This window comes from Ambystoma mexicanum, chromosome 6q, assembly GCF_040938575.1.
Source record: "Ambystoma mexicanum isolate Mex_15411 chromosome 6q, UKY_AmexF1_1, whole genome shotgun sequence".
NCBI classification, from domain to species: domain Eukaryota; kingdom Metazoa; phylum Chordata; class Amphibia; order Caudata; family Ambystomatidae; genus Ambystoma; species Ambystoma mexicanum.
In genome coordinates this window covers 1,449,541,197-1,449,558,325 of record NC_090937.1, presented here as the reverse complement: position 1 = coordinate 1,449,558,325, position 17,129 = coordinate 1,449,541,197, and the positions used below count along the sequence as shown (strand labels likewise).

General features: G+C 42.3%; 1 protein-coding gene across 4 annotated transcripts in view; it reads left to right on the top strand.

The window, feature by feature from the left end:
* The window catches only part of UVSSA (UV stimulated scaffold protein A), a 765,945-nt gene extending 757,610 nt beyond the window's left edge, over positions 1-8,335 (top strand). For all 4 annotated transcript variants that reach the window (XM_069632154.1, XM_069632155.1, XM_069632156.1 and 1 more), the window contains one exon: positions 7,575-8,335. In XM_069632154.1, coding sequence (XP_069488255.1) covers positions 7,575-7,668 — 94 coding nt within the window. In that variant the 3' untranslated portion in view covers positions 7,669-8,335. The remainder of the gene's footprint in view (positions 1-7,574) is intronic.
* Positions 8,336-17,129: the final 8,794 nt, after the last annotated feature.

Below are 17,129 nucleotides of genomic sequence, written 5' to 3'. Positions count from 1 at the left end.
TTCTTTGTTCGGGAATGATAGGTACAGGTTTAGGATTGATCAAATGTTCTTCCACTCCCATCCGAGAAAGGGCATCAGCTTCACCGTTTTTTGTACCAGGTCGATAGGTAATTATGAAGTCAAACTCGGCAAAGAATAGTGCCCAACGGAGTTGCCTAGAGGATTGAGCTTTTGCGGTTTTCAAATATTGCAGGTTCCGGTGATTTGTAATCACAGTAACGGTGTGTCGGGCCCCCAGAAGATAATGCCTCCAGCCTTAAAGGCGGACTTGATAGCTAGAAGTTCCTTATCAGTAATAGTGCAATTGATTTCAGGAGGCAAGGATTTGCGGGACCAAAATGCCACGGGATGCAACTGATTGGTTACTGGGTCCTTTTGTGATAGAACTGCCCCCATGGCAAGGCTCGAAGCATCAGTATCAACGATGTAGGGGAGTTCTGGGCGAGGATGTTTTAAGATCGGTGCAGAGATAAATCTAGTCTTCAAATTCTGGAAAGCTTGTTCCGCCTCGGTAGACCATTCAAAACGTTTGTTTTTCTTTAACAAGGCGGTGATGGGCTGGACTATTCGAGAGAATTCGGGGATAAACCTGCGGTAAAAGTTAGCAAAGCCTAACATGCTTTGAACACCTTTTACGGAGGATGGCGATGGCCATTTGAGAATTGCATCGACCTTCTTTGAATCCATACGCACTCCGCTAGGTGATAATATGAATCCCAAGAATTCAACTTCAGTCACGTTGAAAACACATTTTTCCAACTTAGCGAAAAGTTTGTGTTGACGCAATCGCTCGAGGACCATTTTCACGTGTTTCCGATGTTCAATTTCCGATGAAGAATAAACAAGGATGTCGTCAATGTAAACAACAACACACACATCTATGAGCTCTCTGAGGACATCGTTCATAAAATATTGAAAGGCGGCCGGGGCATTGCAAAGTCCGAAGGGCATGACCTGATATTCAAATAGCCCATACTTGGTGCGGAAGGCCGTCTTCCATTCATCGCCCTCTTTTACTCGTACCAAGTGGTAGGCTTCTCTAAGATCCAGCTTTGTATATATGCATGCTTTTCTGACTTGGTCCAAGAGTTCAGGGATCAAAGGTAACGGATATCTATTCTTAACGGTGATCTGGTTCAGGGCGCGATAATCTATACAAGTTCTAAGGTCCCCTTCTTTTTTTGGAACGAAGAACAAAGCTGAGGAAGCAGGGGACTTGGAAGGACGAATAAACCCATTCGCTAGGTATTGATCCAGGTATTGTCGGAGGTGAAGATTCTCAGGCTCGGTGAGGGCATAAATTCTACAAGGAGGAGTAGATCCAGGTATCAGGTCTATCTGGCAGTCATAAGACCTATGAGGAGGTAGGGAGTTAGCCTGATCCTTCCGGAAAACATCTTGGAATTCTAGGTATTCAGGAGGTAACTGGGGAGCCTCCGAGGAAATTGCTGCCAGTGCAACACCAGGTCGAGGGTGACAAGTAGAGACACATTCTGGAAACTGAACCGTTCTTGCTCGCCAATCGATCTGAGGATTGTGCTTCTCTAACCAAGGAATTCCTAGAATAATCTGGAACTGAGGGGCCTTGATCACATCTAACACGATCTTCTCATGGTGTCCATCTTGACTTACTAGCGTCACTTCCTGGGTGGTATGCGTTACTGGTCCGGAGGCTATCTCCGTACCATCAACCGTAGTAATGACGTCCTTTACAGCCTTTGGACAAAGAGTCAGATTCATTGTCAAAACCATTTCATGATCCACATAATTGCCGATGGCACCGCTGTCGACGTAAGCTTCAATCGCATGTAATCGATCCGGATGTTCAGGGCTAATGAGGACCATAGGTATCACGAAATGCAAGGTCACGGAACTCGTTTTAACGCTCAGCAAGAGGACCTCTATTCTTGTCGGGCAAGGTCGTTTCCCTGCTCAGAGTTTGTGACCCTGGTAACTGCAGCTCCTATTGCCTTCTTGGCTGGTTTCACTGGACAATCTCGAAGAAAGTGCCCCGAGTTTCCGCAATAGAGGCATAATTGCAGCTGTTTTCTCCTTTCCCGCTCCTTTTGTGTTAGTGGTCCTTTCAGGCCCCCTATTTGTATGGGTTCCCCGGAGTCTACTCCTTTGGTAGGAGTTGGTGGTTTGGAAAATACTCGAGCATCAAACTTGGAACGATCGGCCTTCCTGTTCTGCAGTCTGTGGTCAATTTGAACGACTAAGTCAATATAGTCCGAACAGTCTTGCGGGGGATTCACTACTTGGGCTAACACATCTTTGAGCTCTCCACGTAGACCTCTATATAACAGCGTAATCCTTTTGTCCTCAGGCCATCGAGTTTCCACTATCAGTCTGTTGAAAGACGCAATATAAGCCAAAAGGTCTTGATTACCCTGTCGCAATGAAAGGAGCTCATTGTCCAAGGCCTGCCCCTGTGAATGTCTTGCAAACAGTTTTTCCATACTGAGCTGAAAAGCTTGAAAATCATGGAGAACCGGATCATCTTGATTAACTAGAGGGATCGACCAGTCTGCCGCATTGCCACTAAGGTACGAAAGCACGAAAGCTACCTTAACTTGATCAGTTGGAAAGGCTGCTGGCCGGCATAAGAAGTGCAACCGGCACTGATTAATAAATACTGCAAACCTCTTTGGGTCACCAGAAAATCGTTCGGGCGGAGCCAGAGGTACATTCCCAGGTAGGTTGATCTGCACTGGGTTCGTAGAGGATGTTGAAGGAAGATTTGCCCCTGATGCGGGTAACGGAGTTTGTCCGGCTTGTGACTGTAGCAATTGTCTAGCAAGATCGTCTGTTCGCTCCTTGGAAATAATCAGTTCCCTTCTTAGAGCATTTGTTTCCTGACAGGCTGCATGCACTTCTGCTCTTAGTTCCCCAAGTAACTGGGCTAGCTGGTCGGTATCCGAGGCTTCCATAGCGCCTGGGTGGGAGTTTTGCGGTAGGCTTTGCGTTCTGTAACGCTCACCTGATTCCCGCAGAGGCGCCGGTCTTGACTGGGTGAATGCGGTATCTTCAAAGGTGATGTGTAACACACGGTTGGCTCTTTGGGCTGGACCTCTGTGCACTGTATGTCTGACTCGAAGAGTAAGATGTCTGCAGATAGAAAATATGGGATTAATGAACTGGGGTTATTGGGTGCCTCTCTCCTCTTCCCTTTCTCTTCTCCTGTAGAACCCCAAAGGTTAACGCCCTCACCTTAGGTAAGTGAACGCAGAGCTCTCCATCTGCCTCGGGGCAGGGTGCCGTAACCAGTTTCTTCACTGGATATGGGTGCAGGCCTCTTGACCCACGAACGGTAAGTTTTGGGCACTTCAAATGTCTTAAAAGTCTTTTGTAATGCTATCTCTTGTTTTGCAGGGTTCCGGCGATGGCGGATGGCGGGCTGATGAGAGTTGAGGATAAAACCCGCGTGAGGAATAGAAGCGCCTGGAAGCACGTAAGTAAGCGCTTGTAGCCTGCTTCACGATGCGCACCAACTGTCCCTTTTATCTTGCAGGTACAAGTTCGGAGATTTAGAGAAGCTGAAGGGTGCTGGAATACCCACTGGATTCGGCGTGGGAAGGAGTAATGGCACGTGAGTAATAAAGTTGCCCAATGTCTTTAAACGCACCTTCTTTTGTCTTTCAGATGCGGGATGCAGCGCCGAAGGCCTCCGGAGCGTGCGAAGAGCTGGTAAGCTTTTGTCTTTTAGATGCAGGAATGCAGTGTGAAGACCTCCGGAGCATGCGAAGAGTAGGTAAGCCTTTGTCTTTCAGATGCCGGAATGCAGCGCGAGGCGTTGGTGACAGCCGATGGACCAGGTAAGAGATGCGCTGCCACTGAAGACCGTAGTGCTAACCTGTTCTTTCTTTGTCTTTACAGGTGCTGCTGAAGACTGGATTCCAGGATGGTAAGCCTTTGTTCCCTTAGGCCCAGGATCAGAAGCAGAAGACACGATGAGCGTTCTGCTGCAGAGAATGCAGAATAACGCAAAGCAAGATTCATCCATCGGGTGTGGTTTAAATAGCCTCCTGTAGTGCTTAGGTGTCTCCTTCCACAGCCACGCCTAGGTAAGAAAAGAGTTCCTGCTTTCCAGAAGAGTTCCAGTGTTCTGAACCTAGGGAGTGGCTCCTGCCCCACCCAACAGGAAAAGTAGTCCCAAACAGAAGAGGATCAGGGGTTCAACTGGCAGGTAAGTAAGCAGCATGGTCTGCTGGAGGTAAGTCCACCCAAGCATTATGAGCCCGGCGCTTCCAACGCTGGGACTGGGCATCTTTATGAGCCTGGTGCCACTGGCGCCAGGACAGGGTCCAAAAGGTCCCAATTGGGACTGGCTGGCACTCGGAACCGGGGTTATGGGTCTGCTTCCAAGGGAGTCGGGCAAGTCCTGATCTTTTGGAAGCAGAGATCATGACACCCCTCAACACTTTAGGGCTCATTCAACCAGTGGTATCGCAGCCTCTCCGGCCCTCCAAAGAGGGGTACCGATTCGAGACAAACGTGCAGCTGCCACATGGTCGTCCGCACATACCTTTACAAAATTCTACAATCTGGATTCCTCCTCTAGCCAGGAAACAAGATTTGGCAAAGCTGTGTTACACTCTGTTGATTCTTAAAGGGAAATATTTCAATTTTACTCCCACCTCCGTTTACACACCACTGCTATCGGAGTCTATCAAGATAAGGAATACGTCGGAGGACACAATCCCTTCGAAGAACAAGTTACTTCTTACCTTGTAACGTTCTTACGATGGGATGTTCCTCTGACGTATTCCTTATTGCCCCTCCCATCCATCCCATCAGTAAAACTTCCCTTGTAGTTGCAGCTTATGCTCCTTCAAGGTCAATAACCAATTAATGCACAGCTACTCTTAAGCTTCAAAACGGAACTGAGCAACAGATGCTGCGCGAGTCTATTTATACACACAATGACGTCTGCGCCGATACGGAGGCTGTCGAGAGACACCAACTCTAGGGACGTCGATGCACAGCGCCCTCTATTGAAAATGTTTTCCGAGGCCAGCAAGTTGGAAGTAATCTATCAAGATAAGGAATACATCGGAGGAACATCCTATCGAAAGAACATTACAAGGTAAGAAGTAACTTGTTCTTCTCCCTTTAATGTTTACCAGCAATGAAATGATCTGCCCCTCACAATCTGAGATTTCTTTCAGAACGTTGTGCGTCTTAGAATTGCAACTCCTCTGGATTTGGAGTTGTAAAAAGAACCATAAGCCTTTCCAACCCATTCTTTCTCCAAACTGCCCATGTCCCCCTGTTATGGTGTAATATACATTGTAGAATAGTTGTTTCTTATGCACAAGTATTACAGCTAAGCAATAAAACCCTGTTTGTTAGCATTTTTGAATTGCAGATCATCTTTCAGGGATATGGTTGTTCTTTGCTAGTATTAGTCTTGAATTCTAGTTGAATGATATCTGCACATAGTTCAAAAGATTCAGTGGATTTACTTAGAATGGTTGCTACTAGATTCTTTTGAGCATTAAAAAGCCCAGAAGCCTTCTGGAATTCCGATTTGTGGAGTTCTGGTTCAAAGTACAGATGAGATCTGTCAATGTTCCTGTAGGCAGGTGTGCAGAAAATACATTTTAAACACAGACCTTGAAAATTCTATTTGTGTCTTGGAGAAAGCTTGTGTCCTGTCTTTTGAATCTTCAGCTTTACAATGTGAGATACTACATCTTGTTTTACATATTTGGGTACAGTGATGTGAAAAGAGATCAGTTGCTCACGGCTTCGTTGTGATGCCATGCAGGATTCACACCAGACTGACGCAATGATATTTGAAATTAAGATTTATTAAGGAAATGTATAACCTTTGCCGAATTAACCTGACCTATTACAACCTCTTTCCAACTTGTTGCACAGCGAGCAAGGGACCCACGTCTGGGCATACCCTTTCTCACATAGGGAGACAAACTATAACCAAAAAAGTGATGGGTTGAAGGTTTTGAATTAATCTGAATCACTGGCACTGCTCTGGGCCCCCTGTGCTGTGTTTCCGTGCAGAAGGGTCCTGGCCTAGCAATTTGGGCTGGGCTGCTCCCATTGGTGGCAGTACCTGACTGATTTGCATATGACTGGATGCCTTTTGTAAAGGTGTAGACAAGCTAAAAAAAACCGTGGTGTGGAAGGTTGCCCAGAGCAGTGCTAGTGGTTCAGATTAATTCAAAACCTTCCACCCCTCACTTTTTTGGTTATTCCTCCCTACCTGTACTTAATCAGTACTCAAATGCAATAGTTTGGGCTTTATATGGGCTTTATAGGTGTCACAAGCAACACCTAATAGCCCGAACTTAAAACCAATTCGGGAACACAAAAACCTAGAATCACATTGTCCAGTATCAAGGTACAAATCAGTCTGACTGCATTGAAAAGAAGTGGGCTCATACACGTCATATGTCAGTCTGTGCAATAAGGTGAGGTCATCTTAAACTCTGTAACTACCCAGAGAGTTTTGAAGAAGAATTTAGTGTTGTTACCCTAGGTTTTTTTGGATTATGTCTAAAAGGACAGTGGCAGGCCAGTCATTTATCGAGTTAACCTTTTTTAAATATATTTATTGGATAAATGATTGACTGTTGTGGCTTAGTTGACTTATTTGGGTGTGCAGCAATTGGCATTTTCTGGTCATTCTTAATACAGATATTTTATGATTTTAAAGTAACATTGACATCTGAGCAATGAAGAGCCAGTGAGCGTGTAGCTTTATTTAGTGGGTGAAGAGTGCTACTTTGTATGTAAAGAATTTTGAAGTCTGTGCTGAGGGTTTCTTAAGTGTGGGTGTATTTGGTTACTGGTTTGGAGGGACACGGACTGGCCTGATGGGTTTTTAGGTTTATCTTCTACAGTCGTCTGTTTTTAGTAGCTGTAATTTGCGGATGTTGGTTTCTTGGGCTGGCGTTTGTTTCCCCTAATGATTTGTTTGCCATGGTTATTCAGGGTATCCTGCTTTATTGAAGATATTGTAATATGTCTCTTTTGAACACAGTTCTCAGCCAGTCCATGTAGGATGCTTTGTTACAGATTCATCTTAAATTGCTTGAGCTGTTCTAGTGGTAATCTACATTAATTTCAGTACAAAAGTAGCTTTGGGAAAAAAACAAAGTACAAATATTGGATAAAAGATTAACATCATTCTAAATGCTACTGTGACTCAAGATGTTCATATTGTCTTAAAATCTAGCAGTACTATTCCATTGATCAGTATGCAGAATGAAACTGTAAGGGCTAATCGAGAGTAAACCTTTTCTGTTTAGCCTAATTTCTCTTGTGTACTCCTGTTTGTATGTTTGTTCCATTAGCACAGTCACTCTAAATACTTCTCAAACTACTTATCTAAAGGATTTACTTTGATTACAGCATTTTGAAAAAAGAATGAATAGCTGGATTAGAAAGGTTTTTACTACTACTGGTATTAATGTAGTAGCATATACATCTATTTGAAATGACAAAATGCCATTTATGCCCATCTTTATGGAAATGTCTATATTTGCATGGCAACAGCTAAATATGATTAACTGAACGTTAATGTTGTTAATTCTCCCTTCCTATTGTAGAGGCTCCATGCAGAGAATAATCAGCGCAATGAATAAGGTGGATGCAAGGCGCCATGAGAAATTTTCGAACCAGTTCAATTATGCTTTAAATTAAATACAATAAGCATGACTAATCTCGAGAAGATGCATTTAAGAAGGCTCTCCAGCATTATTCCGAATACATATTTCTATGACTTACTCTGTGGAGAAGGTTTTGAATAACCTAAAGAGGCCAGTGTGTTTAGGATAACACCATGAAATAGTAAAAAACAAAAATGACATTTAAAAACAACTGTCATGTGTGTTTATGTAATTATGCATTTTTGTACTGTCTTTTAATATACTGTAATTTATTGCTATTTTATACTGAAAACACATTTATTTTAGAACTAAGCATAACATAATGAATGCTATCCAATATCACTTTGTAAGCGATTGGAGTTGTAATTGAATAATCCATCTGGGCAGCATTAGGGTAATGTTGTAGTGCTCTTGCTCCTTGGTTTTAGTTTTTCCTTCCTTCGATATAGTCGATACCTAGGAGTGCTTTTAACATTTTGCTTCTAAAGTTTGCCTCTATATTTCTGCATTAGCACATAGAAATTGCAGAATTGAAAAGTTCTTGTCAAAAAATCTGTCTTTTTCAAACACATTATTAAATCTGTGTTAGAATTTGAGTAAATTCTCAGGAAAACGGGTCTCTTCCCTTTTTATGGGTGTATATATTGGGCAATGAAACTATTGTTTTTTTGTTTTTCTCAATAAAATGTCCTTGCATTAAAGATGACTTGATCTGCCTGTCTCCTTTCAAGTTGCATGCTGCTCTTTGTTCTTTTGTTGGGGATATTAGGAGTGTAGCACAATATAGCATTTGACAATCCTGTGGTTTGGTCATTAATTGTACTTCATGTGTGACCGAGTCATGAATTTCAGAAAAGTAAACAAATCATAGGATTTTATTTTCCATTTAGATACTCTCCTTTAGCCAGAAGAAAATACATCTAGCCTGTCAATTCTTGTATTGATTTTGAAAACTTAACTTCCACAAAATGTGATAATTGTAAGTTTAACACGTTTTTGACATGAAAAGTTGGCAAGAAGAATGCATAATTTTTCAGCAAAATGAAAAAGGGAATCATAAGACTGAAGAGCCTGGAGATCACTAGAGGTCTTTGGTCTGTAGCATGACAAAAGCATGGGCAAATACAAAAAAAGTTGTCTTTTTCATAGTGATATTGTATTCTGGATTACGTTATATGCATGATTAGACCTTCTATTTGCATAATGCATCATACGCAATGTTTTGGTATAATACACAGTATAAATATCTAGAAGGGAATCCCGGGGTCTTTTGAGTACCCAATACTCAGAGTTCTCTACCTTTCACCACACTCAAAAGGACTCTCTTTATACACTAAAAAGGCTGGAGTATATGGATTGGCTCTTTTCTGGAGAAAAGAATTGATTCAAAAGACTATGTTAAAATATTTTATTCCAAATGGTTAATGAAATACAAATATATGCATGTAAAAACAATCTACAAAAATATTAAAGTTTTCCAAGTGTGTGTCTCCGCTGCCAAAGTGACAATCTTAGCATGCTATAATGCCAGACATATTCACCTTTACTGTCATCGGCTCCCCATTTGTGGACAACATTTCTTTTGTCGTGTCAAAACACCTTCACATTCGAGGCAATGAACTAATCGTAGCCCCCCAGCTCAACATGTCTTTTGTCGTGTCTTGGGCTGTCTCCAATGCCCCACACTCTTCAGGAGCTTGTAAAAATCACACAACATCAATCCTCCTTCTTAAGCAAAACAACAAATCTGTCGAATTGCTTCCAGGCCTTGATGTAACCCTTTTTTAGTAACGCCCTCCCCCACAAAAAGAAAAGCATCTCGAAAACCACAAATCTCAATTTTCAAAACAAATGGTGACACTGCATATTATTAGTATGCAGTTCCCATTATTGACTATTGTAAGGGAGGCATGGCATCACAAGTATGGCACCGACACAAAAGGTACAATTTGTAAAAGGTTTAAGTTTCAATGTGATTGAAGAAAGTCCTACTTTGCCCTATATCTATAATGGGAGTAATCTCGACCATCAAATTATAAACAAACAGTCCTTGTTGTGGCCGACAAATCAAAATGGCCTATACTAACAAAACCTAATGCCTGCCCTATAACTAGTACAAAAAGTGTGAAAAGGAATAAATGTATATAAAGGAAAGTCAGTGTTCAAAAGAATAAATGTGGCTGAGTCAGCTCTCCTCCCTATGTTGAAAAGCACAGGGTAAGGCAGTCCCTGTAGACAAGACAACACACTCTGGAACAGGCTCTTAACACAAGGCAGTCCAACACGTGTATCAAGGCCCGCCTGACCTTCCATGTTAAAATCTTGCTTTCCAATTTCCACAAACACAGTTTAACAAAAGGTTTGCAGTGATCCCCTCTGTCAGGCTCAGACCTCTTACAGCAAAAGGTTCAGAACACTTGTTTGTTTATTACATTTATAAAGTGCACCAGACCCAAGAGTAGCAGGGCGCAGAAGGATATGCGAAGCTTACAAGTGTTAAATATTGTACAGGCAACAAAAGAAAAGTCACATTACACAGGAAATAATACAATATACAGGCTTATATTGCGCAGAAGGGCAAAGTTATTTGCAGGGGTTCCCTTCCCCAAGCTTAACTCATATCCTTGAGGGGTTCCCTTCCCCTAAATTATTATACTTCTGGTCTCCCTCAGTCCGGCTCAGACTGTTTTCTGATGTCGAAGACTTTTGAATGTGCATGGTTTTTGCGACAGACCACCGCAGTACCACTTTGACTTTCCAGGTTTCAACTCGCACTCCTATGTTATTTACCCCAGTGCTTTCTGGTCTGGGTAGTTCACTGTATTAAGTACCAAAGTTCAGCTTTTCATGTTCCCCTTCTATCAGGGTTAACTTCAATCACCTTGCTTTTACAGTTCATTCACTTTATCAAGACAACCCTCTACCTTTCACGGTGACCTTCGAGTGGGCTACTTCCTTTCGCCAGACCACTCATTACTCAATATCACTGACTTTCCAGCTATTGTTACTTCAGAGTTCATTTGCAGGTCTGCCTTTCTTCGCGTTTCATCCACACGCATGCAACCTTCAATTTTGCAATATAATGTTGCTTCTTCAATCTTTCTCTAGCACACACCCGTCTCTAACGTCGCTTGCCCTCTCACCAGTGTGTTGCATAAGAGTTAGCATTGTTACTCCCAGTCGCCCTCTTCCTCGGCCCACTGTTTGTGTCTAAGGGGTGGGGGAGCTGGGACATCAGGGAGTCCTATGAAATAGGATGGGCTAGGTGTGCAGGAAAGGGTTGGATACCGCATCTCGCCATAGGCTGTCTCACCCCCACTCTCCAAAGACCCCGCATCCAGGTGATCCTCATGCCCTGGTCCACTTCCATAGTCTGGATCCAAAGACGATGGCCCGCCCTGGCCACCTGAGAGAGAGAACCCCGGGGACTAGCTGGTGAGACAACTCTTGGTTTCTCACACTATCTAGACAGGAATTACCTGTTTTGAGTCTTCTAAAGCCTCACTCGTGTTTTGCACCTCTTTTTTCAGATGATGCCCCAATGGCTTTTGTGTCCTAAAAGTATATGCCCAATTATCCTCATTAGTATTGGAGGGAAAGGCATAAAGCCCACAAAGACTCTTCCCCTTCCCATCCCTTTTTACTTTCACATCGTGTACTCTTTTACTTCCTCTAGATAGTCAAGTTTGAGCGTCTTCTCTGCGCTCCGCCAGGACCATTGCCGACCCCGGCCGGGACGATCCGAGGACCTCACTAAACCATCCAATCGGTAGAAGCGACGGGCGGTGTGTACAAAGGGCAGGGACTTAATCAATGCAAGCTTATGACCCACACTTACTGGGAATTCACCCAACTGTACGTTTTCAAATAAATGTATGCAGTTGTGCAGCCAAAGACTATCTAATCAGTCCTGGTTGCTCTGCCTGGAAGGGCCTGAAAAGCAAACAGGAACCAGGCATTACTTTCCCAGTCAGCGTTATAAACAAGGCAGACGCCTTGTGCTTACCTGTATTATAACCTTCTAATACTCTGTGTCCTCTTTTTGGGGTGGGGCACCCGTTTGTGATGGCTGCCTCGCGCTTCACATAGTCTTGTTGCTGTAAGGGTGCAACACGCAATATACAATAAGTAGCCGGTAACTCCCTGGTGGCTAGGCTTTCCCCTCATTTCTAATGGTCTCTCTTGAGGCTCAGGATCCGGAAACCTAAAGCTTTTCTGAAGTCGGTGCTTGCTGATTGTTGTGCGCACCAAAATGAATAATATGTTTCCTGGACCCGGAACTGCGTCTCTTAAATAAACACAAACATCTGGCTCCCAACAAACCTAGTCTAATTGGAGGATGGCTCAATACAGGAACAGGACTATGGGCAATAAATGTATTGACACTGGGGGGGAGGGGGTTTGCTGCCTGTTGTAATAGATAATTGCAATTATTTAATGCAAATTAATTCAACTGTGTACAATACATCAAAGGCAAGCATTACTTTTCGCCATGTAGTAAACAAAAGTACATTATTCAAACATACACTCAACTTAAATGGTGTTACTCAGCTTTTTATTTTGCTGTACCCCTTATTATTTTGAGTAAGACAAATAACATATACTTTTCTGTTTGCTTTTATTTAGTGCAAGAACACATTTTTGGGCTTAACCACGCCCCTATTGTTGACATCGCTACAAAGGCGACGCCTCGCGCTCCCCAGCGCGCTCAAATCGTGAGAAGCCCTGTGAAGTCCCTCTTTGCCTCTTCGCCTCAGCGTTGCGGCGTGCGGCAGGCGGGACTTCCGTGGGCTTCCTAGGTGCCTAATAGCGTTTAGCATTTCTCATGTTTCCTACCTTGTAAACTGGTATGCCCAAGGGTTTGCAACCCATTTTTCCACCAGCCGCTCTGAGAGCGACTGTCTTGTACTTTAAAGGGAGTGTTTTGAGCGCAACTTCAACTCCAAAATCCCCTCGTTTTACGAGAGGGAATAAATTAAGTCTCAAGAAATCCCTCTTACCAGACATTTGTAAATTCTACAAAGAGGTGGCAGTTCTGACCACGACAACAATGGAACCCGCTTGCCCCACGACAATCGGAAGTGACTCTCTTCGTAAAGCGGTTATGCAAGAAATGAACATTCCGCCTCGGAAGGTGATAATGCAAGAAGAAAACTTTCTGCAAACAGCTCATGAACTCCATGACACGGTATGTGGAGACATGTCCAGCACAAACCTTGTCTCACTCGGTTGTCCTTGTGAGCAAAATGCGATTACTGATGCTAGTATTTTAGAGAATGTTCCACCTACTGCAGAATTAATTCTCAGTGACGTTTCATCTGTTGTGCGGGTCTCTGATGTCGCTATTATCGACCTTAATCACTCGAATTCGTGTTTTTCACCACAACTGTTGTCAGAAAACCTCTCTAAATCTCCCGTTTACAAGCAGTTGCTCTTCTATTTCCAACATTTCCTATTGTCTACCAACCCCTCGTAGACCCATAGATCCAAAACATAATGTGGATGCCGTTACAGTAGTGTCCAGTGAGAATGGCCACGAGCAAATACCAAAGTAGACCTATTTCTGCTCAAACATCCAGTACTGCATAATGAGAACAATCTAGGGTTAATTCAAATTGCCCTTAATGCTCTTCATCTGTCTCTAGCAACAGTAGCCAAGTTATACGACAGGCTGGATGCTAAACTAAACATTCAATCTACACAATTAGAAAAGATATTAACATGTCAACTTGATTTTGTTATGAATAAGCCACACAACGGTCAAATCTGTCTTGGCACCCAATCAAATTCTCTCCCTATAGGCAGTAAGTCGTCGCCTGATGAGGCCTCATCAGCCTTTCATGCTGTTGCCACTCAAACATCTGTTATGGAAACAACGTTCACAAGTCTTCCACAATTTAATAAAATCAAATGTGCTTTGGGTGCGAATGTTGCATTTGTATGCCCTGTAACTGGCTTAAACACAGAACCATGTGAAGCTCCTAAAGGGTCTAGTGACTCGAGTGATGAACCTTTGTGTCTTCCAACTGGTCTCAATACGGAACCAAGTAAAGCTTCTGAGGGATCGGGTGACACCCCGCTACTCTCGGAATCTGTCTCTGTGGTGAAACCTCCATTGCTTAGTACGTGCTCTGACACCTACATTATTTTCTCCAAAAATAAAAAGGAAACGTTGCAGCTATTTCTAAATCCAAATTGCATAAAAATCAACTTAAAGAAAGAAACATTAACACTGCTAAAACAAAGCAATTCATTAAAAAATGGAACCCCCCCGAAAAAAAGTACAATTGTTGCTGCTTGATCAGTAGCAAAAAAATACCAACAATTAAAACGGGATAAATCGACAAAAGCTTTGGGCGAAATTGTCGATTCTCCTGCACCTTATGCCCCGCTTGATGAATTGGTTAAGGCAGCTTTAGTTCAATCCAAGGAGGATAATGGCACCATCACCCGTCCTGGTGTCATTGCAGACAAAGACTCCAACACTAAAGTAGTAACTGACTCTGCAATGAGAACTGATGATTATCATCGACAAGAAATCAGGAAAGCGGTTGACGCCTACATGAGTAGTCTACCTTGTAAATCTATCCCGGTTAACAGCGAACAAAATAGCAACTCACCAGTCACATTGACACATATAAGACCCAGGGATGATACACCTTTGATGCAGCCTGATAGTTCTTTCTGGTATCACTAATGACCCACATGCGTTATTGGCTCAAGTAACTCCTGAAATTTTGCAATTGTTCCAGTCAGTATTACATCCAAAATCACAGTCTCTGACAGAGGCTCCAGGTACTTATAAAGCACCTATTGTACATCTTAATCCTATAGCAGGAAATCCCAATAACAAATTACCAGCAAATTTCTCTTTGCAACTAGCCTGTAAACCAAGACCCTTCATTCAATACAATTCGAATCAGAGATCCCTCTTAGCCATTTTTTCTGACATCCCTTCGCTTGAAGATATCAATAGTGCCAACATTGCATTAATAGAATTTCCATCTAAACTGAATGTTAAATCTATTAGACTATGGATGCACTCCAGAGTCATCCAAAACATGATATGGATGGCTAAAAGTGAATTGCTATCTCTGGGATTTATCCTTTCTATCGACACTCCAGATGTGACTGTCCTTAGCCAAAAAGCGCAATACCAAATTAATAATCGTAAAATACTAATTCTCAAAATAAACAGCTCTGCAAAACAACTGAATGCTCCTGTGGCTCAGTTCCGCAATCGAATTAGCTAACACATGACAAAAATACCCAAAACATTTCTCTCATTAGCTGGAACACCAGGGGTTTTTCCCATCTCATCAACAATAATCGAAACTCATTTTTACATCATAATATTCTTATGTTGCAAGAAACATGGTTGACATTGGTCCCTTTATGGGACAATTATGATGTCTTCCTTAACCCTGCCCTTCATGTAAACTCTGGTAGATCCTCCTCAGGGTTATTAATAGCTATTAAGATAGCTCAGGGAATTGCAGCTCAAGAATGCAACTGTCTTAATAAGTATCTGCAAATGGTTAAACTGAGTATCCATGATATTGGTTATGCCCTAATCAATGTTTATTGGAATCCGTTGGAATATCTGATAGATGTTGCTTCAAAGATTTGACTGAACTTTTAAATCTAGTCGCCTTAGACACATTTGTATCTAACATTATTATTGATGGCGATTTAAATCTTGATTGCATATCTTACCAAACATCTGATAAATCTAGACTGACTAAATGGTTGGCATTCACCTCGAATTATAACCTAAACATGCTCAATGGAGCCTTTCCATCAGATATTCCGCCAAATCCAACTTGGAAAAGAGGATCTTGTTTATCTATAATTGACTTTGTATATGTCAACGCTCAATTGTTTTCATGTATTGATGATTTTTGCATAATTGAGAACTGTAATAGTGATCATAATCAATTAATGGCCCAATGGACGATTCAGAGCCTTACTACAATGGATTTCAAGGTATATCCCCAAGAGTGTCTAACCTTGAATAATGGAGGCAATCGCCTAGGATGGTCCCTTAAAACCAGATCTGATTTTAACTGTTGTTTCTGTGTATACACCTCTAGTACATCTATTCACAAGCTGCACTTTGCAGCACATTTTAAACACTATCAACTTCCCCCTTCTACATGTCCTTTGTTTAGGGGACACCTTGCCTTGGCTCCAGAAGAAGGCTGATATTTGCTCAAAGCTGAAATGTCTGTAGACGCTGCACCATTGGTGCCCCTATGATCAACTTTTGAACTTTGAACTGAGATGCATTTTCTTGACGTCGACCTACTATAAGGTCACCCTTTAGCCTGGCTTTGGTAGACCTACCCAAGGTTTCCCACCCAGATGAGCTACAGCACATACGGTCCTCTGGGACAATACATTTGTATACAATTGAAATGTATATACAGGGCACTAACATGTATTAGAACTTGGTTTATGTCCCTGTTGTGTACCACTGGTTCCACAGCCTCCAGACTATGTTCGAATGTGGAACAAAATGCTAAATGGCATACTCTTAGTGCACCTCTGTTAATTTGTAACTCACTTCTCCTAGATGTTTTACTTATAATTACAGTTCCCACTGTCCTTACTATCAGCCTCAGAATACAAGAAATAATATTCTTATGTTGTTAAAGACAATTAACCAATGTTTCGAGCACTCAGACTCCAGTTACTACTGTCTCCATCTTCTCCATTTCCGGGTCCTCTTATCTCCATTCATTTAAACTTATACCACTCAATGGCCTCGTTGAGGCCCTGTAAATGACTTCTGGTGGCATAGATAAGTTCCTTTTCTTTATGATGTTTGTTGGTTTATTTGTAATGTGCACCAGACCCAGAGGTATCAGGGTCCAGCAGATATAAGAATGCTTTCAGCTTGAGGTTACAAAGTTACATAGATAGCAAGCAATGTTATACAGGAGAAGTTATAATTACATACAAATACAGAGAAAGAAAGGATTGCGGAATTTACATATCATACAATTGGAGAGGTGTATGTGTCAAATAAATATAGGCAAAGAAAACAATCAACACATTGATACATAAGTTACCAGGTTAAAGTACATCATAAAGATGGCCTTTGTGTTTCCTATTCACAGAAGAGTTCAGAAAGTGTTGAGAGGAAAAGATGTCGGTCTTGCAGACCAACTAGTGGTTGTTTTCTCTGAGCCATTTCAAAGTGTTATTTTTGAATTTCTGAAAGGTTTGGTCTGCCCTCAAGAAGGGGGGGAGTTCCATAGTTGCGCTGCTTTGGCTGGGAAGCTGCTTCCTCTAGCTTTAGTCAATTTGAACCTAGGTACAACGAGGCATTTAGTGTTATTTCTTTCTTATAAAGGGATGAGATGTTGGTGACGTTAGATTTGTTTTCATCAGAGGGTGTCTCCAAGCGACTTCACATTTTCTTTTTTCCGCTCTTAGAGTTTTGAGGTGTGGAGTGAACCACGAGTTTAGGTGGGATCTAGGTTTTCTTTT